Source organism: Strigops habroptila, chromosome 3 (genome assembly GCF_004027225.2).
Source record: "Strigops habroptila isolate Jane chromosome 3, bStrHab1.2.pri, whole genome shotgun sequence".
Lineage (NCBI taxonomy): Eukaryota > Metazoa > Chordata > Aves > Psittaciformes > Psittacidae > Strigops > Strigops habroptila.
Genome location: NC_044279.2, coordinates 26359696 through 26383470, shown reverse-complemented (window position 1 = coordinate 26383470; position 23775 = coordinate 26359696). Strand labels below are relative to the sequence as shown.

Sequence of the window (23775 nt, the reverse complement as noted above, 5' to 3'; positions counted from 1 at the left end):
GATTAGTCAGAGTTGACAAGGCAGCCTAAGCTAGGGCTCCAGGAAAACTTGTCCTGTTTTCAGAAGCACTGAGGCACTCTCATCTCCCCTGCCATGAACTGGTGCAGACTGGATGGTAACTGGTGTAGCATATCCATGCAAGTGTCTTCCGTATGTCCCAACAGTTCCATGTGTAGGGATAGGTGGTATACTCCACCAAGCTAGCGAAAACTACTTACACGGTACCAGAAAAGCCTGTGTCATTCAAGAGCATGTTTAAAGTTCTGAGCACAGAGTCCTTTGGCTGTCACAGATGCCAGGAGCCAGTTCAACTGCAGAAGCCTAGACCTGAGAGATGCTGCTAAGATAGTAAATACCATATGCTCATGAAGAGTTAAAATGCTGCTCCTGTTCCAGGGCTTTGCTGCAAGGCAAAGGCTGCTACAAAACTGATTCTCTTGAGTGCAAAAGAATCTATTATAAAGTCAGTAATAAGTATGTGTCCTGTCCCACTTCATCACTAAACATAGTGAGCCATCGTCTTATATTTAAGAACTTGTGTACCTCTTCTTAGCTCTTTCAGCTGGATCATAGAATCATAGACTAGTAAGGGTTGGAAAGGACCTTAAGATCATCTAGTTGCAATCCCCCTGCCATGGGCGGGGACACCTCGCACTAAACCATGTTGCCCAAGGCTCTGTCCAACCTGGCCTTGAACACCGCCAGGGATGGAGCATCCACAACCTCCCTGGGCAAACCATTCCAGTGCTTCACCACCCTCACTGTAAAGAACTTCCTCCTTATATCTAACCTAAACTTCCCCTGTTTAAGTTTCAACCCATTACCCCTTGTCCTACCAGTACAGACCCTAAGGAAGAGTCCCTCCCCAGCATCCTTATAGGCCCCCTTCAGATACCGGAAGGCTGCTATGAGGTCTCCAGGCAGCCTTCTCTTCTCCAGGCTGAACAGCCCCAACTCTCTCAGCCTGTCTTCATACGGGAGGTGCTCCAGCCCTCTTATCATCCTCGTGGCCCTCCTCTGGACTTGCTCCAACAGCTCCATGTCCTTCTTATGTTGAGGACACCAGAACTGTTCGCAGTACTCCAAGTGAGGTCTCACAAGAGCAGAGTAGAGGGGCAGGATCACCTCCTTCGACCTGCTGGTCACGCTTCTTTTGATGCAGCCCAGGATACGGTTGGCTTTCTGGGCTGCAAGCGCACACTGCCGGCTCATGTTAAGCTTCTCGTCAACCAACACCCCCAAGTCCTTCTCTGTAGGGCTGCTCTGAATCTATTCTCTGCCCAACCTGTAGCAGTGCCTGGGATTGCCCCGACCCAGGTGTAGGACCTTGCACTTGGCTTGGTTAAACTTCATAAGGTTGGCATCGGCCCACCTCACAAGCGTGTCAAGGTCCCTCTGGATGGCATCCCTTCCCTCCAGCGTATCAACCGAACCACACAGCTTGGTGTCGTCCGCAAACTTGCTGAGGGCGCACTCAATCCCACTGTCCATGTCGCCAACAAAGATGTTGAACAGGACCGGTCCCAACACCGATCCCTGAGGGACACCACTCATTACAGGTTTCTAACTGGACAGTGGATTTTCACTGTAGATGATGTACAAAATAGAAAAGATAAAGACTTTGGGAACAGTCTGTATCTCAATATGGAAAAGGCCTAACAGCTAATTTTCTGGGGACTTTGAGGGAAGAAAAATACACAAGTATCTCGAGGAAAAGCAATGGGGGAAGCAGAAGAAAGTCTGCTCTTGCTGAAAATGGCTGAATAGCAGAAGCAGGAATTAAAACTATTTCAAAGGGCCAGTGTTTCTGAAGGGCAGGGCACAAGGGAAGGGAGGGAATTAAAAGCCACTCAGATAACTACTGCCTGTGCGGATTGTCCTCACCGGCATGCAGAGGACCCTCCTTTGTTGCACCTCTTGTGGGAGGCTGCGAGTGACCTTGTATGATCACTATTTGGCAAGGATAACACATCTGAGAGAAAGAGCTTTATAGAGACTGGTTTCTCACAAGTCTGCATCTGTATAAAGCTCTGGTGCAATTATCACTATATTCGTGTATTCAGAGCCACTGCGCACCATTTTGGCGCCAGAGCTGAACCTGCTGCCCTGACCTTGGTGCCTTCTCGCAGCCACTGCAGAGCCACCACTCTTTTCCCCATGCAGCAGCAGTGGTTGGGAGTCAGGAGAATTTGGCTCCAGTTAATGGTCCTTACAATCCTCCTTTGCTATGGGTCAGCTCATGTTTCTCACCTTGGGGTGTGCAAGCCCACAGAAGCCCAGATTTGCAGAAGCACTTGCTGTTTCAAACTGATGTCAGACTGGAGTTCCAATATAATGTCACAAGTATTCAGCGATGCACAAGATCCCATATTAGTGTCTGTATTTAGTATTATTCCTTCTCCATCACAGCTATATGTTCGCAAAAGAGATCATGGGAAAAGTCCATATGAAGTTGATGAAGTACTTGGTACTGTAGTGCCAAGCATCATGAAAGATGCTATCAGGGAATGAATAATACTGCATCTATAGCAGGATTTCAATAATAAGCAGTAAATGGGGCTAGGGATATGCAGTGAATAATGGGGCTGCAGGTATCAACTGATGCTTCAGTACAAACACACCTTGCCCTCAACAAGCCAGTGGGGTGTGTGAGAATAGTGCCATGTTTCCAGGGACTGGGCACCCACCTCACCCCTATGTGTACAACAGTCTTGGCTAAGGCTGCTCAATTATGCTCAACTGTGCAGTAAACTCAGTGCTGTATGATAAGAGATGATGAGTGGGATATAAGCTAGCAGTAATTTATGACAGGGAAAGTCATTTTACTTGGCGCTTACCAGCGTGAGAAGGAAAAGAATCTTCTCACAGCAGGTGGGACTCCATCGCCTTTCTCTTCTGTGTTCTTCACAATCAGGAGGCTGTAATGAAAAAAGGTTTATAAAAGCATATCTATAACATAGAAGTCACCTAGGTCTGGGTTTAGCTAAAGAGCACACAATCCATTTGAATAATGTAAAGAGGTATGAACTATTCAGATTAATATTAAAAGGAGAAGGAAAGCCTACTGTGAAATCAGTGAAATTTCTTCTTGCAACATGGTTCAAGTAACAAATGTGAGCACCCCACTCCAACGCAGTGGAGCTTTATTTAGGATGTTGGGCAACCCAGGTGTCTGTATCAATGGGAAACTTCATTCTCTCTTTCCTGGACCCACCGCTTGCCCATGCAGGGCCTGAGACATGCTGTTTGCTCCTGCTGATAAAGCAAGGAATGTTTTATAGACAAGGGCTGCATTTCCCAGCCACCTCAGAAGTGAGAAATGCTGCCTGTGGGGCTGTTCTGCTGTTCCACGAGCATTTAGAGAGTGGATTAGCTGAAGTCTTAGGCCAGGCTTCCTCTGAAATGTCACTTTTTCAGCCAGGTCACATCTACTCAAGAAACAGCCATAATGGTTTTTCATTTCCAGAACTCTCTTTCTCCTTAACAAACTACATCAGGGTTGTCGACAAGGCTTTCTGTTTAGACAGAGATTATTTGGTACATTTTCTCACTACACATCAGCAAAATATGTTCTTCCTTTTCCCACAATATTATACCCTACATAATAGTGAGGTAAATGTAATTTGGGATAGTGATTGCATCACTACTAAAAAGGGAGGCAGGATGGAATGAGTGAAAGGATGCTGTGAGGAAGGAATTTGGATGTGAAGAATGACTGCTGGGTGCAGAACAGAGAACACTGTAAACCAGCAAGAACACAGATCACGCTGAACAGACTGAAGAGCAAAGGAGAAAAGAAAGCAGGAGAGGATGAAACTAGAGTGTCAGACAGACAATTGTTCTGTAGGCCCAATTTAAAGGCAGGAGCTCATGGAGAACTTCTCTGTGGAGAGTGAAAGAAGATGGAGGCTCCGTAGTCTGCAGAGAGAGGTTTTCTCAGCAATGATGTACTGGATGGATGTGAAGAGGCGAGACAAGCAGGGCAAGGAGGAAAGAACTGCGTCAGGCAAGGCAAAAAGATACCTTGGTACTTGATTTTTCAAGGTTTAACAAGATTTGGCTCAGGAGCCAAACCTAGCTGTGATATAAGGAAATGGTGTGCCATTTGGTTGCTACCTGCTTCCACGGGAGGGGACGCGTTGCTTGCTCAGTCCCCTTCTGCCTCCAGTCAGAGCTGTTTTTACCCTCATCATTAATAGTTGCCAGCCTCAAGCAGCAAAAATTATCTGTATGTGACCCAGCACTGTGACTGCTCCATTTCCTTCATCTGAATTTCTGGAGATTAAGTAAAATGTAACTGCCAGTGGATTTCTGTGTTTCTACTGATACATAGCTGGTAAAGATGCTGGTGTGGCAGATGATGGGGGGAAATAAACTCTGCTCTGCTAATTGCAGATTTCAGAGGAGAGGAGTTGAGACCTTTTTCTCTCTCTAAAAGATTTGGTTATTAAACACAGTATCAATGTTCAGCAAATTAAAGGCCACTCTCAACATCTTTTTTCTTACCAAAAAAAAAAAAAAGGGAAAAAAGGACAAGATACTGAACAGTGATGAAATTCCATGCATCTCCTTAAAAAAAACCCAAACAAGCCAAAACAAAACCAACCCAGACTCACTGTTTGGCTGCAGCCCAAGGCATGGATATGGGGAGCTGAGCTCTTGTCCTTTTCCTTGACCTAAACAGGGGGGAGAGAAGCCAGCGCTGGTTCCCCCCGGGCTTCTCGCCATCTGTCTCTGCCTCCCTGTTTCTCCCTCAGCCTTGTTTGCCTCCTGTGACGTACCGAACATGTGTGGATGCAGACGCCAGACTGACTTGCCGAGAGCTCTTTTTTGACCAGGGGCCAACCTCACAGCTTGCACGATTCCTCTATGAACCCGAAGCACGTACCATCTTGTACAAATACTGACCTATCTTGGGCCACCACCTGATTCTTATAAAGGATCTTCACAAAATGCCTCAATGAATGCGTGTGTCCATCTACCGCATAAACATATGTAAGTGCTACTGGGGAATATTTCCATGGATTTAAAAAAAATATAGAATTTCAATATGCTTTAGCAAATGTGTGTGTTTGGGATGGCGCATGCTGCCCCGCACTAATGCCTAAGCGTGCATCAGGTCAGGGTGGAATTCCCATCTAATTTTTAGGGGAAAAAAAAGTCATTTGTTAGGCAAAAGAGCAAGAGAGGAGAACAGGTCTGGGGTGTTTTTTTGTTTTGGAGTTCGTTGGGGTTTTTTCCTGGTTAGGATTTATTTTGAACACTACCTGAAAATACTGAAACACTGCTCTGAGTTGCACCAACTATTTGGGAACACGTTTCTTTGCCCTGTCTTTGCACTGACATCCGATTCCTAACTGAGCCAGTTGTGCTCAGTTTTTGTCTTGCAATTAAGGCAGCTTGTTGGCTGGTGTTTTCTCCCTCCCCTACAACTGCCCAGACATGTTCTACATCACCCTGTTTTCTGGCAGAGTCCTCATGGTGGTGGACAGCCCCGTGGGTTTAGGGGAGTTTGCCATCTCATTGTTTCCTCCATCCTCCTTCAGTTTAAGCAGTCTCTGGAGATCTGAACATTCAGCTCCCTCAAACCCAGCTCCCCTGCTTTCCAAACTGCTAAAACAGACAGAGCTTCATCCCCATGTCTCCACCTTCATACTGCTTTGGAAGTAATAAGGAAGACCATGTTTTTTAAGCTTTTTCACAAGTGGTACTCGAGGCATATGAATGGTTATTTGACTTTTCCTCATTAGTAATGGTGGCATATTTTTAAATCTTACTGTCCTCCTTTAAGCTGAAGAATATTCATGTAATACTGTAATATATCACTTAAGATGGGGAACAGAAACTTCGGCCTGAGCACACTGTTCAGAAGTCTGTAGTTGCATACTTTAGAAATATCTTCGTTTCAATGAACATACATTGATTAAGTTGTAAATTAAGCATGTATTTTAATTTCAGTCTTTCTTGGCATATTTTCAGTTCTCCAGACTGTGACTAAGGACCATGTGTTTTACCTGAAATAAAGCTTTTTGTAAGTGTTTAAGCCATTTTATTCAGGTATGTCTGAGAAGTTCTGGGTGCGCGCTCCTCTGAACTCTCCTCCAGAGCTTTCACTCGCATTGGCACACTGTTTCTTACCATCGCTGATTCCAGTTTAGACTGCCATCTCCAGTCCATCTCTGATATTGTTTAATATGCATCTGATATGCTTAATAGCATAGGCGCACTATATGCCTACGTATTTATGTGTATGTAGATACACAAATGGTGATATATGCTCACATACATATATATATTGTTGTTCAATATGTATCTAGATTAAAAGGTGTTGCACATAACACTGCTTGGCTGGATTCAATTGCTAATCGGGCATCAGGTGAAGGTCAGAGGGATGTCTGGCCCCTTTAAACCAAGCTGACAACATTTCCCAGTGCTCACAGATGTCTGGAGCCAATGTGGATCTTGTTTGTGCCCCTTCTGAACTTCCCCAGCAAATGTGCCTGGCCATCTCTCAGCTGCCAGGAAACCTGGTGCAATCTTGCTTCATAGCTGGGCTCCAAGGGGGATTGCACATTGTGGGCCTAGAAAAACTCACTGATCTCTGAAATGCTCTGACAGAAGATATTTTAAGGTTTATTTTTAAAACCCCCCAAATATTACAACCCCCATTACTTTGGATCTTGACCCATAGAAAGATCAAGTGGGCAGAATTCTCAAACTAGACTTTTGCTGCACAGTGGTCCCATCTCTAACATGCCAGGATCCAAACTCAAGAGCATTTCTTTCTTCTGGAAAAAAACAGTAACTTCACTGTACCTCATGTTTAATAATTGTCATCGCTTCTACTTCCTGATTTCACTTAGCAAAGTCATCCAGAGTTGTATGAGAAACCAGGAACCCAGAACTGGGTTTATGGCAAACAAACTAGTAGCGTTCACAGTTACAGGTATTATTGTGAGTTAGGAGCTGGAGTACTTGAGAGGTTGTGTGGGAAAACACTTCAATGAGTGAGATAATTGAGTGGAAAATCTTAGCAGAAATGTAAAAGACTCTTTTCAAAATTATTTTTGTCCAATGATCACTTCAGCTGTGTTCTGCTATGTCCTGACTTAGCAAATGAGTGCCTGGAGCCAGATGACACTTAGTAAAATCGTGTCCCTTCACAGTACTGAACAGTTTGCTCCTTTGACTTGTGAAATGCATGTTTTAAGGCTTTGTATTAATACTTGGCACTTCTTTCGAACAGAATTGGAAGAGGAGAGATAATTTGTGTTAAACAGAGCCTGAACTGTGAACTTGGCTTGAATGTCAGCTGAGGTGCTTCTTTAATAGGGATGACAGAGACGTAACTTGTCGTTCGAGTGCGCCAAGCTGGTCGTGAGCCAAGATATCCTAATGGGGAATAGCTCTTTCACCTCGTGCAAACAGCTGGGTTTGGACACGCGCTTTTTCTGTCTTGATGATGATGATGATGATAGTCATTAAGTTTGGTGTGTAGCACCCAATGGGAAACCTGTCGGAGTGTGCTACTGGCATCCTGAAGAGCTGGACTCCATTGCCAGTTTGGTTTTCACTTGATGCTCACTGTAAAAAGGTCCAGGAGAAATGCAGAATATTACTGCAAAACAATAATTGCTGTAATTCCAGGGGAAGAAGAAACAGTGGCGCTTATAGGAAGAGAGGCATAAAATTACTGTGTTTTAAGTGGGCACAGTTCACAGTGTTTTCATCTTCTAGCAACACAAGTGATATAAATAAAGCATAGCTGAAGAAACCAACCCAGTCCACTCCCGTCTTTCAATAAAAGACTGCTTAACGGAATGAAAAGGACAAGTTGTTTACAAAAATAAAATTTAAAAAAGCCCCATTGAGCACAGTTACTTTTATAATATAAGCAATAATGTTGTGAAAATTGAAATGTGTAGGGGAAAAATTATAGAAGTGAGAATGCTTAGTGTTTGGGGGTTTTTACTAATACAGAGGAGAATGTGAGATAAATATTTTGATTTATAAATAAATGCATGATGCAACGATGTTGACTTCCTTCAGATGTGACTTATCTGTTAAGTATTTCTTGCCTTTATAACTGGAAGGGGAAGGCGAAATATTTGAAATGTGGTTTTCTGTGGTATGTAGTTAAACTTTAAATGACCTTTTTGTAGTTCATCTGTGTATTCTAATTTTAAAAGTGTTGTGACTTATTAGCAGGAAAAACTTCTGCCAGTCTTGCAGTAATATTCCCATATGGAGATCACAGCCCCTTAACTGGAAGATCGTCCCACTGTCAAACGCACGAGACACAGCCAGTGTTCCCCATCCAGCTTCAAGTCCTGTAGCATAGTCTGGAGGAACTAATGTGGTGCCTTTGCTACCATGAGAAGGGATCGACTTGTACAACTACACATTTACTGTGGTTTAATGTCTTCAGGTATTGTAAACATTCTGGAAATGTTTTTCCCCATGATGACGTTTTCATTGGCAGACCAGAAAATCCCAGGACAGAGTGGCTATTACCAGTTGGAAAAGTTCTCCAGGATTTTTCATTCTTTTGGTACTGCTCAAGAACTGCTTGTTTCTTAAAATGCTGGAAAGTGTTATCCTACTGGATAGAGATTGTGGAAACACAGGAGAGAAATCCAAACAAACTGCAATGCACGGTGTGTGTTTGCTTCAACGTGTGTAACCCTTGGAATGTCAAAGAAAGAAGCAGGGATCAGTTGTGTCAGCCGGCCCCTGAACTTCTGCCATGTTCTGTTGACAGATCTTGTCTGGTGAAGAAATACCTCTGCAACAGAGTCTTGGAAGAAGCAAAGTGTTTTTCACCCAAGTAGAATTTTATGAAGTTTATACTTTACTGACACTATTTTAACGGGAGACACTTAATTCTTGTGCATATAGTATCCTTCAAAGTGGTGGTGGGGGTGCTTGCAGTTCAGGACCCTGCTGTGGGCACACACAAATACAAGCAAAACTGCAGTTTGACGCCTGTGGTATGACCCCAGCAGAAGCTCGGGCAAGGAAAAAATCCCACGAGCCCTTTTTAGGCTTGAATTCCTGTTGCACAGTGAAAATACTGCCAGAAATTCTTGTTGAAAATCGTGAAGAACAGTCGCGAGGCTTTTTTAGTTGCTCCCCCCCCCCTCCTCTTTTCTCCTTTTATCGTTTTCTTTCTCCTTTTTCCTTCTTTTATTCTTTTCCCATTTCTTTTATTCTTTTCCTTTCCCCTTTCCTTTCCCTTTTCCCCTTTCCTGTCTCTTTTCCTGTCTCCTTTCCTTTCCTCTTTTCCCTCTTCCCTTTCCTCTTCCCTTCCCCTCTCTTTCTTTTCGCCTTTCTCATTCCCCCCCCCCCCCCCCCAGCCTCTCGCCGTTTCCCCGCGTTTCATCATGCAGCTGGCGGGACCGCGGGGTGCCGAGCGGCGGGGGGGGGCCGCGCCCGGGGGCAGGTCTGGAGCTGCCGCCGCAGCACGTCCCGTCCCGTCCCGTCCCGTCCCTTCCCCACACAGCCCCGGTGCCGGGGACCGCCGGGCGAAGTTTCTGGTCTGGGCTCTCCCTTCCCCGCCCCTCGAAGGCAGGAGGAGGCGGAGGGGCGAGCTGCAGAGGAGGTGGCTGTGCCGAAACCCCGATCCGCTCGGCTGCCGCCGGGGTGGGGGGGGGGGCTGTGCTCGGAGGAGTCCATTTTAGCTGCGGACGCGGCGCTGGGAGAACCGGCAGCGCCCCGGAGGCACCGGTCCGTGCGGCGGGTGGGGGAGAGCCGCCTCGGTGAGCCGTGCACCATCCCAGCAGCACACGCTGGGAGGTTGTGGCAGCAGAGAGCAGCGTTTGGGCTGGGCTCAAACCTCCGCCCCCCCTTCCCCCTTTCCTTCCCCCCCCCCCCCTTTTTTTTTTTTTTTTTTCCCCCTCTCCTCCAAAAACATGGCTGAAGCCGGGACGGGCTTTTTGGAGCAGCTCAAGTCTTGCATCGTCTGGTCCTGGACTTATCTGTGGACTCTCTGGTTCTTCATCATGCTCTTCCTGGTCTACATCTTAAGGGTGCCCCTGAAGATCAATGACAATTTAACCACAGGTAGAGTGCGATCATCCACACGGTCCTCTCTCGTCGCCATGGGCAGCCGCCGTCCCCTTCCCCTTCCCCCGGGGGCTTTTGCCGGGGGAAGGGGTCGGTGGCTGCCCCCTCGGATATCGAGTTGATCTGGCAGTCTCCTCGGATGCCGGGTTGACCTGGCAGCCCGGAGCCCACCGCTTCCCGCGCAGCGTAAAACCCGCGTAGGAGCCTGGGTGTCCTGTCCTGCTAAGGCCGGGGGGTGTGCCCGGAGGGAGCCGAGGTCCCCTGGGTGTTTGCCAGTTCTCCGTGGCTTGGTGGTGCGGCTGCGATCTAGTATTGCCTTGTGGTGGGCTCTGCGCTTGGTCCAGCCAGCCCGAGGAGGGCTTGAAGGTGCGCAGAGGGCTCAGCTGAGTTCCTCACTGGATCGCGGAGCCTTATAGTAGTTGTGCTGCCGCAGGGACAGGCTGGAGCAATCCCAGCGTCACCCAGAGGGTGCTTGGTGGTGTGCAGCAAGATCATCCACTGGGGATTTGTCATTCTCCCACTTGTTTTGCCTGCTGGAGCGAGTTACCTGAGGGATGCTGCAAAACTTTCCACTGGGGCCTTGTGCCCCCAGGCCGAGTTTTGGGGTGTAAGGGCTGTAGTGGCACTGGAGGAGCTTCTCTGTCTCCTCGTCCATGCTGTTGATAGAGGTGGAGAGGTCAAGATGACTTCAGCAGGATAGGGCAAACTGGCCACGCACCAGCTGAAGCTTGCTGGAGTTGTATTTCATGCTGGGCTTTTACTAGAGGAGTTAACAAACTGATTTTTGATAGCAGGCTCTTTGAGAAAAAAATTACATGTTTGACTTTTCAGGTAGTGGTTTAACCTATTTATTTATTTATTTAATTTTTGCTATTTAAGCAAAAGTGGTTTAAGCTATTTATTTATTTATTGCATAAATGCTGAATAGCAAAGCTGCCCTTCCCACCCCCAATGTCATGCTCTTTCTGTACTTTTGAGAACAACTGGAGAACTTCAGGCCATTGAGCAAAAACTGTGCAGCTTTTTCAATTCACAAGCCTAAGTCAGGAGCAACCAAAAGTAATTTACATCAGGTGTGCGCCCGGTCGCAATTCATTTCCATAACAAGCTTATCTTTGATGTAGGCTGAGTAAGTATGTAAATACAGACCCATCTTCAGTTGCAGGGCAGCACGTTCTTTCTGGGAGTTTTCTTAGGAGCAGGTGGCATTTGTGCTTGAGGGATTCCGAAGGGAAATTACATTTGTGGAAAATTCTTGGTTTCTTTGAAGGATAAAAAAGGATCTCGGTTATTATGGGGAATACGCTTGTATTCAGGGAGTGCATGGAGTGAAATTAATACCTTTTCCCATACAATTTATGTTAGACTCAAGCATTCTTTCAACAGGGTTAAAACTTTTATTATGTTTCTGATAAAAAATAGATACCAGCTTGTTCTTCTGAGTAATGATAAATAGTAAGCACACAAGTTTGCTAGAAGATTATCACTGTTGCAGTGGACTTTGCTTTGACTGTTAGGACTCCCTAAGGTGGCATGCTGCTACTATATTAAATCAGGAGTAACTTAGGTAGTGTTAGCCAGTCTGAATTGGGCAGTCTTTGTCTTGAAATTGCTTATTTTCCCTTCCTATGTACTATCATCACTTAATTTCCCCCACGCACCCTCTGGAGAAGGCTATTTGTTTTGGGTGCAGATGAGATGTAACCCATGCGGCATCCCTTCTGCTGGGAAGCCAGACATTACCTGAATGTTCTCGTCTGTCTTTCTGGCCTGTTCTCATTTGATGAGCTTCTGGCACATCCAGCATCAAAAAAGAATTAAAAAAAAAAAAAAAAGAAAAAGATTCAGCATACTGCAGTTTTCACTTTCAGTGTAAACACAATTAAAAATTACTTTTCAATACCATTTTGGTCAAACTTGCTCAGTATGTCTTTGAACAAGTATCCCGTTTGTTTTGGCATTGCTGCACACTGATTAGAACAGGATGTAATTCTTGTTGCTTGGGTCTTAATAATTGATGTAGTGCATATGTCCTAGGTAAACATTGCAGGCCATTGCTGTCAAGCAAAAATGTCAGAATGCTTTTTATTATCATTTTCACTATTGGAAAAAATTCACAGGCATCCATCTGAGACCTAATCAAGCCCCTGTGATGTTTTTCCAGAATTTGAATCATAGAATCACAGAATGGTTTGGGTTGGAAGGGACCTTAAAGATCATCCAGTTCCAACCCCCCTGCCACAGGCAGGGACACCTTCCACTAGAGCAGGTTGCTCCAAGCCCCTGTGTCCAACCTGGCCTTGAACACTGCCAGGGATGGAGCAGCCACAGCTTCTCTGGGCACCCTGTGCCAGCGCATCAGCACCCTCACAGGGAAGAACATCTTCCTAAGATCTAATCTAAATCTGCCCTCTCTCAGTTTAAAACCATACCCCCTGATAGTTTGAACCAACTAATTCTTGATGCAGTTTCTCATCTGAAATGTTACTTGGGTCTGCATTCAGCTGAGTCATCTTTGTTTTCATTGAAATGTCCCAAAATGCAAGCAAAATGACAGTATAAAATCTGTAAATAGGAGTGATTTTTCACAACTGTGTGTTTTAAGCATTGAGGGGGTTAAAAAGACTGAAGAAATTACCAGTAAGTCCCAAAGTACATGATGAAAATTAGTTACCAGGGGAAAACAATAGGCACAATATGGCCTTTATGCATCATCTCTTCCTAAATGGGGTTTATTAAAAAATCAGCACTGACAATAACATGAGGGGTTTTTTTGTTTTGTTTTGTTTTTCAAAGCTTTTGTGAATGGATTAAAACCAATCTGATTTATTGTGTTCCTCCCCTTTCCTTCTCCAATTGATCTCAATAGGGTACTGTCATTGGTTTAAGGTTGTTTATAAAGTAATGGCCCCTGATGTGGCACTAATCAAATGTATCTCAGTGATGTGAAAATAGAAGTATAAATGTTGCTAATAAAACTTCTGCATGACATAAAGAAATAGTACGGTGGTTAAAAACAATGACCGGGCATTTTCCCAAAACAAGCTGGATCTGTTAGTGAGTTGAGGTCAAACAAACTGGTTTTCAGTACCACCAGACACAGGCTTAGGCAGCTGGTAAGAGAAACACAGTGCCACAGGTTTGATTTGCACCTCACAGAATAGTGACTTAAAAAGGGGTTAGATATTTAGATCAGACATCTTAAGCTGAGTCCTCAGTGGACTGTTGTGGTAGGAAGGACAAGCATGGCATGTAAGGGAGAGTACCTGCCAGTGGGGCTGGTACTTTGTGCTGCTGTGTGATTTTGTTTTTCCATGCCTGATGTCGATATTTTTAAAAGGAAGTTGAAAAGCTGGACAAGATAGTGGAAAAATGATTTAAGGCTGGAGAGAAGCATCAGAATAAGAGATTTTGCTTGGGTGGTTACTAGATTTCAGTAAAGAGGTATTGTAATGGGGGGAAAAAGAAATGGCCTTTTAATCAGGAAAAGGATAATAAGAATTGATGACTGGAAGCAGAGGGAAAGCTCTGCTGTGCATCACTGTGGTATAATCAAAGGGAAATCTAGTCTGTCACATAAAAATATTAATGATAATTATGTTAAAATTCTGACTGTGCTGTTTCGTGGGTGTTAGCATTTTGTTGAAGCTTGATGTGCAAAGCAAATTATAAAATCCTTTATGAATAGGAGTGTTGGAACTATTGTAACTGTACCATTAGCCAGGAAGCAAGAGAGGAGACTTAATATGCCAGGCTAAAATACTGAATACAGAACAAGTAGCTGAGGAAGTGAGTGTTATCATCTTACTCTAAAATAATTAAACATGATTATTTTGTATAACGTGCTGTATTTTCCTCCCGTGTTGGCACTTGCACAATTTCCGAATGCCACATTAATCTGCACTCGGGCGCACCTCTTCTAAAAATGTGCAACCCTGCTTGTTTTTCCTGACATAACAGTTTGCCTTTCTAGTTATGTCTGAAGAAGGAGAGAGTCCCAGAAGTTCGACCATTTCTGATCATTTATTTATCCTTTCAAAGTGCAACAGAAAGATGGGCTTAATAACTAGAGCATTAAGTGCCACTGGCTTGTGACGAGGCAGACAGGAGGAAACCTTTGGGTTGCTGAGGGTAGAGAAATCAGAAAAACTGGTTTCCTAAAAGTGTGAATAGTAAATCTATGGGTCTGAACTCTGAGTTGAATCTAGCTCTGTCGGTGTCTGTAGAGTATTACTAGCTTTGTGTGGGACATCCCACTTGAGCTGCACCAGAGCAAGGCCCCTTACCAGTTGAACATCTGGAGAAGGGAGGGTTAGAAACCTACAGCACCAAAGAAAGCAAGTAATGTTGTCCTGCTGGGCCCCCGATGTCAGCAACCCCAGGAGAACCATGGCTGGAGGAGTAAGACCACGTCACCTTGGTGGGGAGCTGGTGGCTGTGACAAAGTTGTGTTCTGAGGAGCACAGTGCCTTTCTTCTTTGTGAGTTTTTAAATTACTATTGTAGCATTCCTACTGATATAATTACCGAGGGTTTTTATTAATGTGGGGTTTGTGTCCATGTAATAGGCTTCTCTTAGAGCCCAGAGCCTGAAACACTGCATATGGTACCAGCCACATGGAGAGGGGGAGAAAGAGGCTCATGTGCACCAGCACTGTGGCACTGGACAACATCAGGTTCTTCACTTGCAGCCGGGGTTTGTGCATGCATGGGCAGGAGGACAGAGCAGATGTGTTCAAAGTGTCTCCTCTGTTCCCTGTAAAATTAGGATGACATTTTTCTTCTCATCCAAGAGTCTCTGTGAAGACCCAAAACAGAGAGATTTTTAAGCAGCCAAATGCTATGGTGATCTGGTCCACCTCAAATGCATTCACTGATGCGTGCATTTCACAGGCTTCAGTGAGTAAAGCCCTTGAACCACTCCTGTCTCACTGAACCCTCCCTTATGTTGTGAAAACTATCCAGTATTTAACCATGCAAGAAAGCTGTGTGTGATTCTATAAGGAGAAAGACTGCAGGAGATGGAGGAGGTGGAGCATGCCTCTCGGGTTTGGGCTATGCTGTCTGAGGGTGGTGGTTGCTCTCAATGAAGCTCATCTTTCTGGTTTCCCTTTCTGGCTTCCTGACCTTGCAGATCTATACTGCGCACTGGTACAATGTGCTCCAGTAGGCTGCGGTGTGAGAAATAAGTAACTTTTCTTTCCCATGGTCTCGAATTCAGGCAGCAGCAGCAAACATTCACTGGTATTAAAATTTAACCAATGGTCATGTTTTTCCCATTGGTGATATTTGTCTGTCTGGAGCTGCATGTGGGCTGGGCTACAGTGTTGGATGAACCACCCTTAGGGCAGCAGGGTTCTTGGGAGGCTGAACACCTGGGGGCTTGTCCCCCCTGGGCCGGGGAGCATGGCTGTGGGTGCTGGTGCTGGGGCTGCCATGCTTGTTGGGGTATGTTTGCTGCGATAGCATCTTGTCAGCATGGTCAGGAGGTATTGTTCCCCTTCATGGGTTTAAGCCCAGGAAGTTAATCATGAGTCTTGGAAAACATTAACCTGGCGAAGGCCAGGGAGTTCCAAATGGGTTAAAAATGAGTGAGCAGCTGCTTTCTGTTGAGAAGAGCTGAAGGACAGTTACTTTTACATTTATGGGCTTGCTGGTAGTTGCTTGTCCTTCTTTCAAAGTCATCTGCCATTGTTGAGATGGGTTTTCTGTAAGCATCTGCTGTGTGAGCTACAGAAGTGAGTGTGGTGGCCTGTCCATGGAAAACCTGGAGCAAAACCCTGATGCCACTAAAAGATGGAAAAGATAAAAAGATAAAAAGATGCAAGTACAGTGTAGGTTGTTTTTTCTTTTGTATGAACTTGACTGTTGAAACCAAAATTTTAAATACACAACCACTTCTGACAAGGTCAGCATTAATTCAGCATCCGGATTTCACAAAACCAGTTATAAATAGATAGTTTGCCCACTGCATTCAAATCACTTGTTCTAATTTTTGCATTTCTTGGAATGTAAACGAAGTCTTTCTTAAATACTCATCTTATTTTCTGCAGTCCTAATGGAATTAAAGTAAACAATGTTTTGTTTACTGTTAACCTCTGTCTTCAGTTGTATCAGTTACAGCCCTGTGAAGCAGTCCTAGTGGCTGCTGAGCCTCCAGGCAGGGTTTGGATGTTAGAGGTTTCTTTGGTCTGCCTTTTGGGGTTTTGCAAAAATTAGTTGTTGCCTGGATATAGGCTAATACTCAAGAGGTTACTATACAACAGATTTTAACCATTTTAAGGATGTGTATTTTCAGTGTGGTACACTTGGAAACTCTAATTTTTATGGAAAAGAATAGGATGTGCATGAAAGCAGTGTGTTATTTTTGACAGAAGTCTTTATGAAGATGAAACTTAGGATTCTTGTGGGGAAAAGCCCTAACGAAACTTGTTAGATTGATTCCTGATGGACGCAGCGTACAGTAATACTTGTTTTCTATGAATATGGGCATTTCTTCACGAGTTTGATTTTTTTTTTTTTGATTGAGATTAATTTTTTCAGTCAGCATCAAGTTCAGGAACTGGCAGAAGTTTGTAGCAAATGCAAGGTTTTCAGAAAATACTGCTTTAAGAAATTGACTTTCATACTACCAAAGCTCTGGAAGATTTGCAGCCAGGATTTCAGGGGAAATGAGTAAGCCAGAGCCTTCAAAACAACATTTGATAAAATCTGGAGTGGGCTTACTGTAACACTGGCTGATGTGCAAGCACAGAGTTGTACTGCCAGCTTCTAACTGAAGTCTGGTGTCCTCTGCGTGCTGATGAAAATCTTCAGGAGTCCTCCTAAAACTGAATATATGTAGTGGGATTTTCCCAAAGCGTCTGCTGAGTGCCCGGATAAATTTAGCCTGCAAGAACATAAGCCCCATTGTTCACAGAAGTTGTAGGTCCTAATTTTCAAAGCAGCCCTACAAATACTACGATTCTAAATTAAAGGAAAAAATTAAAATAGATTTTTTTGTGTATGTGGTTATTTTGTAAACAAAGCAAATGCAAAAACACAGATCATGAATTTGCATTTGTGAAAGATGCAAGAAGCGCTAAGTGGTGTCAGTGCCTAAAGGACTCAGAGAAATACGTAATTCAGTGCCAAAACTTCACATTAACTGAAAGACAGAAGGATATAATGCTTGCCTGGAGAGCGACACCTAGCAGGAATTAGGAAGATGATGTTGGCGGATAAAAGAGGGATTTGGGTGGGAATGGTATGCCTGTGGTTTAAAGTGGGTTCTGAAAACTGCAGCATCTCTGAGAGGAGCTACATAGAGCGCATTGCTAGGGTAAGGAGACTCAAACTGTTTGCCTAATCACAGGGAAGATACAGAAGAACCTGATGGTAGCGAAGGAGGAGTAAGATCTTTAATCTAGTTGACAAACTAGAGCTTTCTGAATATTTGGGGTTAAAATAAATGTATTGCACTTGGCAGAATTGGGGATGAATTACCTGTGGTCTGAAGAAGAAGCCTGGCTGTGAGACATGCTGCATGCAATGCCCTCACTTGAATAGAAACAAAGAATTGAGAGGTGGTCGCTTGCACTGTAAACTATAACGTGGCAGAAAAATAGCAGGTACTAAAGTAGCGTTTAATATAGGGGAGACAAATCTTAGAAAAGTGGGTGGCTGCAAGCTGAATCCAGAGGAGTGCATGTGTGAAGTATGTTTTTAAAGGAGATTTTTGAAGATGTGTGCATTTGGACCCAACTGCTATGGCAAGGAATGCTATGGCTTTGCAGATTTGGCTATCGTGGTATTAAGACTGTCAGTGTGATGAGGATTGCCAAGCTCAGTAGTGGGAGGACCAAGACTGAAATCTAATGATCAGGAGAGCTGACCTGTGAGAACCCTATAATGCTGAGTTTAAAACCCACACACCCTGCTGGAGGTGATCGCTGACAGTGTGCAGGTAGGTTATGCAAGTACGGAGGCTCCAACAGTCCCCGGGTGTGCCAGGACTTCAGTGCATGTGCCAGACCGCCGTCCCCACTGAGTCCAAGATTTCTGTGCATAGCTCGGTCAGCTGGCAAGCACTGTGCTGAAGGGAGAGTTATTTGTCTTGTTGGCAAGTGGTAAAGCAAACAAAACCACTCAAGTGGTGACTCGTGTTGGATGACCAGGCAGTTTCTTCTGGACAAAAATCTACAGAAATTAACTGTCAGAAAAGGATGAAGATGCAGTCTTTGGTGCAGCAGTCGCAACAAGGCAGGATTCAGGTTTTTTATAACAAGGCTAGTTGTTTAAGAAGATACTTTACACTTAAAAAAACAAGGCCCCACTCCAGACGTCTGTTGGTATGGTGAATACAACTGAGAGTTGTGTTGAGCTGCACAGAGAGAACTATGGCACAAGGAAATGAGACCCTGATCCTGCAAGTCTTTAGTGGCATGGTTTGTTCTGCAAGCATAGGCCCAGGGGTTTACTGCAAAGGCAATTAATATGCATGAATTCTTAATGACTGGGGCCTAAATATTTTACCAAGGTACTGCAGGAAGCCTGTGGCAAAACTGGGGTTACAGTCCGCAGCCTCTTCAACCCAAAGGCAGTTCCCCTCTTGCGATTTGATGGCCGCATCTAAGTTTTACCTTTTTTACAGAGCTACTTCAGGAATTTAGGGCATTTGTCAAAGAATTCAAGATAAAACCTAGCTTGGTGCTGTGGCCAGACTGTGAGGTGCTTTCAGGGGTGTTACTTCTCCGTTAACTGTAAAAAGGAGGATTGCCTAAAGGCCCCTTCCACCTGTTTTTAAATTAGCTCTTTGTGGCACTGGAGGCATCTATTGAAAGATTGTGTTATAAACTCCAGCTTGTCCTCGTGTCTATGAAGTGTCATGTGGACCAGTGATGCTGTGTAAATACTAATGAGTTAAAGTTGCTTTGTAAACTCCCAGCACAGGCTAATTGGATTTTTTTTGGTGTGTTTCTTAGTTGGGCACTGCAGAAGGGCAGCTGGTTTTAACACCGAGAACACTAAGCTTAAGCAACGATAATGCATTTAAAGACAAGAGTTAATGTCATGCTTTCAGCAGACCGAACAAACAAGTTGTTACTGTTAAGCCTGAGGAAAGGACCTAAATTCAAAGTCCAAATCATCTCGCCAGCTGCTGAGAGAAGACGAAGATTTATTATTGTGGAGTCTAAACTGGAGATTTACCACTGCGGTAGATTCAATGCTTAAGTGGTTAAGTGCACTTAAATATACCAATTAGAAGGGTGAAAGCTATAGGGCAGAAATGAAATGCAGTCATCATTAAGATTCCTCTTTTGCACAGTGTGCCAATTGCAACCATGAGATTTAATTTCCAGCTCACTTTCTAGAAATAAACTTGGCTTGCTAAATGTCAAGCCTGTTAGGTTGATACTTTAGGTCTTGTGCTCGGTGGTGAGACACTCAGAGATCGGATTTAAAGCACCATAAATGTTATCATCCTCATTGTTTTATTTTGTAGGGCTGCCATTCACTTCTAAAGAAAATACGCTTGTAACCTGAGAGTGTCATAGATGTTGATCTTCATATAACTAAATGTTTTGATGGCACTGCCTGTATGTTGTTTGCCGAGGACTGAAAATTGTTTATAGCGTGGCTTGGTCTGGACCAAGGTTATATGATCCACTAATGCACTTAGTCTTCCATGTGAAATTTCTGTTGCTATTTTTAATTCCAAAGTGAACTTGATAGCGTACCCAACTGGTATGTTTTACACAGATCTCGGCTTAGAGTCACAGACTAGTCTTTTTCTCATTTTTCAGAGAGAAGGTTAAACCAGACCCTGTTGGGAGAAGGCATGCAGCTGGCCTGTCACACCCTGTGCAGGGGACAAGGGGACAGAGAGACGCTGAGTGGGACTCAAGCCACTGCTTGAGCAGCAGCCGACCACATAGCAGCAGGATGCTGCAGCCGAGCTGCAGGGCTGCACTGATGCAGAACTACCGCTTTTAGGAGCCAGACGTGTTTCCTCAGTACCGCTTGACTTGATGAATTTATCTGCCAGCTCAGAGTAGGCTCCTGTACTGCACTGCATCGGATGGTATAGAAGTGCCTTCTGGTCCCTATCTCCATCTGTCCAGCTCTTTGGTCAGAACAAAGGAGGAGTGATGGAAACACAAGAGAAATCTCCTTAGCAATAAATATTGTTTTACATATTCTCAGAAATCCTTGTCAAGGGTCTATGGCTTAAAAGTGCTGATCAGAGCTGTGGCAGCAGCAGCCCCAAAAGCCATGTAGTCTTGGGGGGAACACAAGCCACAAGGAGCTCTCATTAGCTGCAGAACTTATGAAGTGCTCAGGCTGCAGGGTTTACCTAGACCTGGTGAGTGAGGGTTTGGCCTGTGTTACAGCTGAGGCTCTTCAGGAGCCAGGGTTGTCATCCTAGCTCCCCTGCCTCCTGTGAGGAGTAGGTAGGAGCTGTGCTATGTGGGACTAGAGAGGTAGATGGGGCTCTCTGGGTCCCCTCACCCCACTCCTCAGTCATATTTAATGTTATCTTCCCATTAACCACTGCACTGAAAGATTTTTCCAGAACTTGATAGCTCTGACAGTTAGGAACCTTGGTCTTATCCATCCCAGATGTATTTATGGCTGGCTTGCATGCATTTGTGCTTGTGACAGCTCTTTCCTTTACCTTCAGAAACTGCACCACTGCCATGAGGACTGGTTCCCACTCACATGGGGTTATCCCTGCTTGTCCTCCCATTAGGGGTTGGGTCAGTTAGGCTGTCCTAGCATGCTCTCCTAAAACAGCTGGATGTCCTTGCTTATACTAAGATGACGTGTTTCATAATTTCTTTCCATTTCATAATTGGGTAACCAGCATTGTGCATTGTACACCACGGGAAGGCTTTGTTAACTGCCTTATATAGTGTAATTACTCATTTCTGCTTCCACTGGAAATGTTTTGCTGTGTAGTCATGTGGTTGAAATTGCTTTTTTTTGTGTCGGTATCTCCTTGGTGGATCGTAGCAGTATGTGGTCATGCATGCTGACCAGCTGCAAGCACAAACCCGCACTGGTCCCTTGCCCTTTGCACTGTTAACTTTGATCTGTCTTCTCTGGCAGCTTATACCAGCCTTCTTCTGCAGCCTTCTGGTTTTGGTAATGAAAATATTCAGTAATTCAAAATACTCAGTTGACAGCTCCGTGGGCTCTCCTCATAGCCCAGTGCTCCCAGGCAAGCTGCAGGTTTCTCCATCTCTGCCAGATCCTCTCTCTTCCTCATGTCTCCTGTTTTAACAACTTCCTATGGCACTGTCAAATACTTTGCTGAAATCCAGACAGTGTAAAGCTACTCATTTTTCTTGGCTAGAAGACTGGGTATTTTTAATAAAGTGACACAAGTGGTTGGTCTGGCATGATTTATTTTGCAATTTATCCAGTTTTTCGTTACCTCTGCTGCTTAATTTATTGTTATCTTTAAAATTCTGAAGTTTCACATAGTACTGCTTTGTCAGTAGTTGGGTCTGCATATGAAATATAGAAATATGAGGTACTCTGGCATAGTTTGGGGGGTTTCTTCAGTTTATTAAAGCTGTCTTGATGCTGGGCTTCATATTTCAAATGCCGCTTCTTTCAATAAGATGATTTATGCATATTCCCTTCATCTTGCACTCAGCCATGTCTTTTACATGTTAAGCTCTTTGAATCATGTCTCTGTTTCTCCTGTGGCAATATCTATTTTCTTGCACTTCTATTATTTTTTTCCTCCACATTCATCAGGTTTGTTGCCATTTAAAAGTATTCTTTGTTTTGGGATTACTGTATACTATTTCTTACCTTATTGTCTCTATTTATTTTGTTGAAGTAATCTTATTGGTTTGCTGGGTATATCTTGATATATATTAAGTGGTTTTATACAACTCTTAAGGTATAACTTGATCTGAATTCTAGCAAATACCATCTTATTTTTGTGCCTTTTGTCCTCACCAAAGCAGAGGGGAATCTTTGAACATCCCAGGTCTTTTGTGGGTGTTACTTGTGCAGGGCTGATGTTGCTTTATTTGAAAGCTTTAGCTGGTGGATGGGTGTCTGTGAGGTAGAAATGGAATTTAACTTTACATAATTATTTTGAGAAAGTCTGTGTTGTAGTTCTGGCCTCTTGGGAGCAGTCAGCAAAGGTCCTACTGACTCTAATGAAACATTTGTGTTGCCTCAGGAGTTTTTTGACATTAGGCCCTGATAGAAGAGGGTATTTAGTGTGAATGACTCCCAAACACTCCCCAGCAGTCTGAAATAGGTCTGCACATTTGCTGACTTCTGTGTTTTGAACGTTAGAGGTATCAAGAAACAGAGAACAGATAGCAGTGCAGGATAGACAGCATTAAATACAGATATTTAGTGAGTATTACGTGTTAAAAAAGCTGACTTGTCTAAAGCTAAACTGCAAAGTTTCTCAGGTGCTTTTATGTTTAAAGAGTTCTAATCAATTATCTTCCCACACATTTCGTTAAGCTCTTGAAGTTGCAAGATGAAGTTTCAGTTTTACAAGGTACTGTAAGCTTTGTGACAATATCATGAATTTTACATGATATAAGCCAAACCCAGTAATTAATAAATCACTCAGCTGAAAACTCCGGGAGCTTCAAGTACTATTCTATTGTCTTCTAAAACTCAGGTAGATCTAAAATTACCAGTTGTTCTGCAGGCCACATTCAAGATGGCAATGACTGCTTATGGAACAACATCCTCATTAGGAAATTTATTTTGTTTAGGTTTCTGAATAATTGTATAGTACTGTCCCCCTTGTGTTCAAGGGTCTAGGTTTATAAATGCACAGCTCTACAGATGCTCTGTCATCTGTTGGGGTGCAGAGTCAGTGATGTGTGGGACCAGTCAGCATCATTTGTTTCTTTGCTTAGGTGAGCTATCTTCCTTACAAATCCATTCTTCCCTACATACAATGGAGTTCCTCTTACTGGATGGCCATAACATATGGGTTTGTATGCCGCTATACTCTCCACTTCACTGCGGGGCTGCTGGGGCTGTTCTGTTAGTTGGTGCACATGAGACCAGCTGCCGGTCAGTTATTGTAAAGTGGCTCTGCAGCTGTAAATGGTGACCAACTTGGCTCACTGGGAGGGCAGCCTCCACCCCAAGGATTACCCAGGGTCTCAGGTCTTCCACTCTGGGTTACAACCCCTTTGTGTCTTTGCAGTGGACCCTTAGAGCAACAGGGGAGTTTGTGGTTTAGCCCAGGTGAACACTGGAGACTTTCTTAGTTTAAAAAACCCACCCAAACAATCCAAAACCCAGGCATAGAGAGAATCCACAGAGAGCTGCTCTGGCTATTGAGCTGCCTTTGGTACTCAGCCCTCAGTAAATTGCAGTCATGCTCTTTCCAACACACATGCACGTGATCCTTCTGCACGGGCACAAAAATCAATAATAAACAGTAAATGAATAACGAAAGGCCTGCCAACCAAAATCTCCCTTGTTTCATGTCACGTTTCTTTTCCTTTTCTAATCTAATGTGACAGAGAAGCATTTAAGGGCGAAAGATGCTGGAAGCAATAAGATTTTATGGAGCCTTTTCTCACAAGCGCCTTTGTTTTGGGAGCAAAGGGGCTGTTGGTGCCCAGGTGCGAGCTGACATTCCCTCGCAGGGCCTCGCGCCACAGGCACTGCAGAGCCTGGGCTTAGCCCTTCAGAGCTTTCTCCTTGCATAAGGATCAGAAACCTATTG

General features: G+C 44.2%; 1 protein-coding gene across 2 annotated transcripts in view; it reads left to right on the top strand.

Annotated features, from left to right (window-relative positions):
• The first annotated feature begins 9879 nt into the window (after window positions 1-9879).
• The window catches only part of ST7 (suppression of tumorigenicity 7), a 145556-nt gene continuing 131660 nt past the window's right edge, over window positions 9880-23775 (top strand). For both annotated transcript variants that reach the window (XR_003990567.1, XM_030479549.1), the window contains exon 1: window positions 9880-10062. Coding sequence is in view for 1 of the 2 variants with exons in the window: in XM_030479549.1 (XP_030335409.1) it covers window positions 9912-10062 (151 nt within the window). In the remaining variant the exon portion in view is untranslated. The remainder of the gene's footprint in view (window positions 10063-23775) is intronic.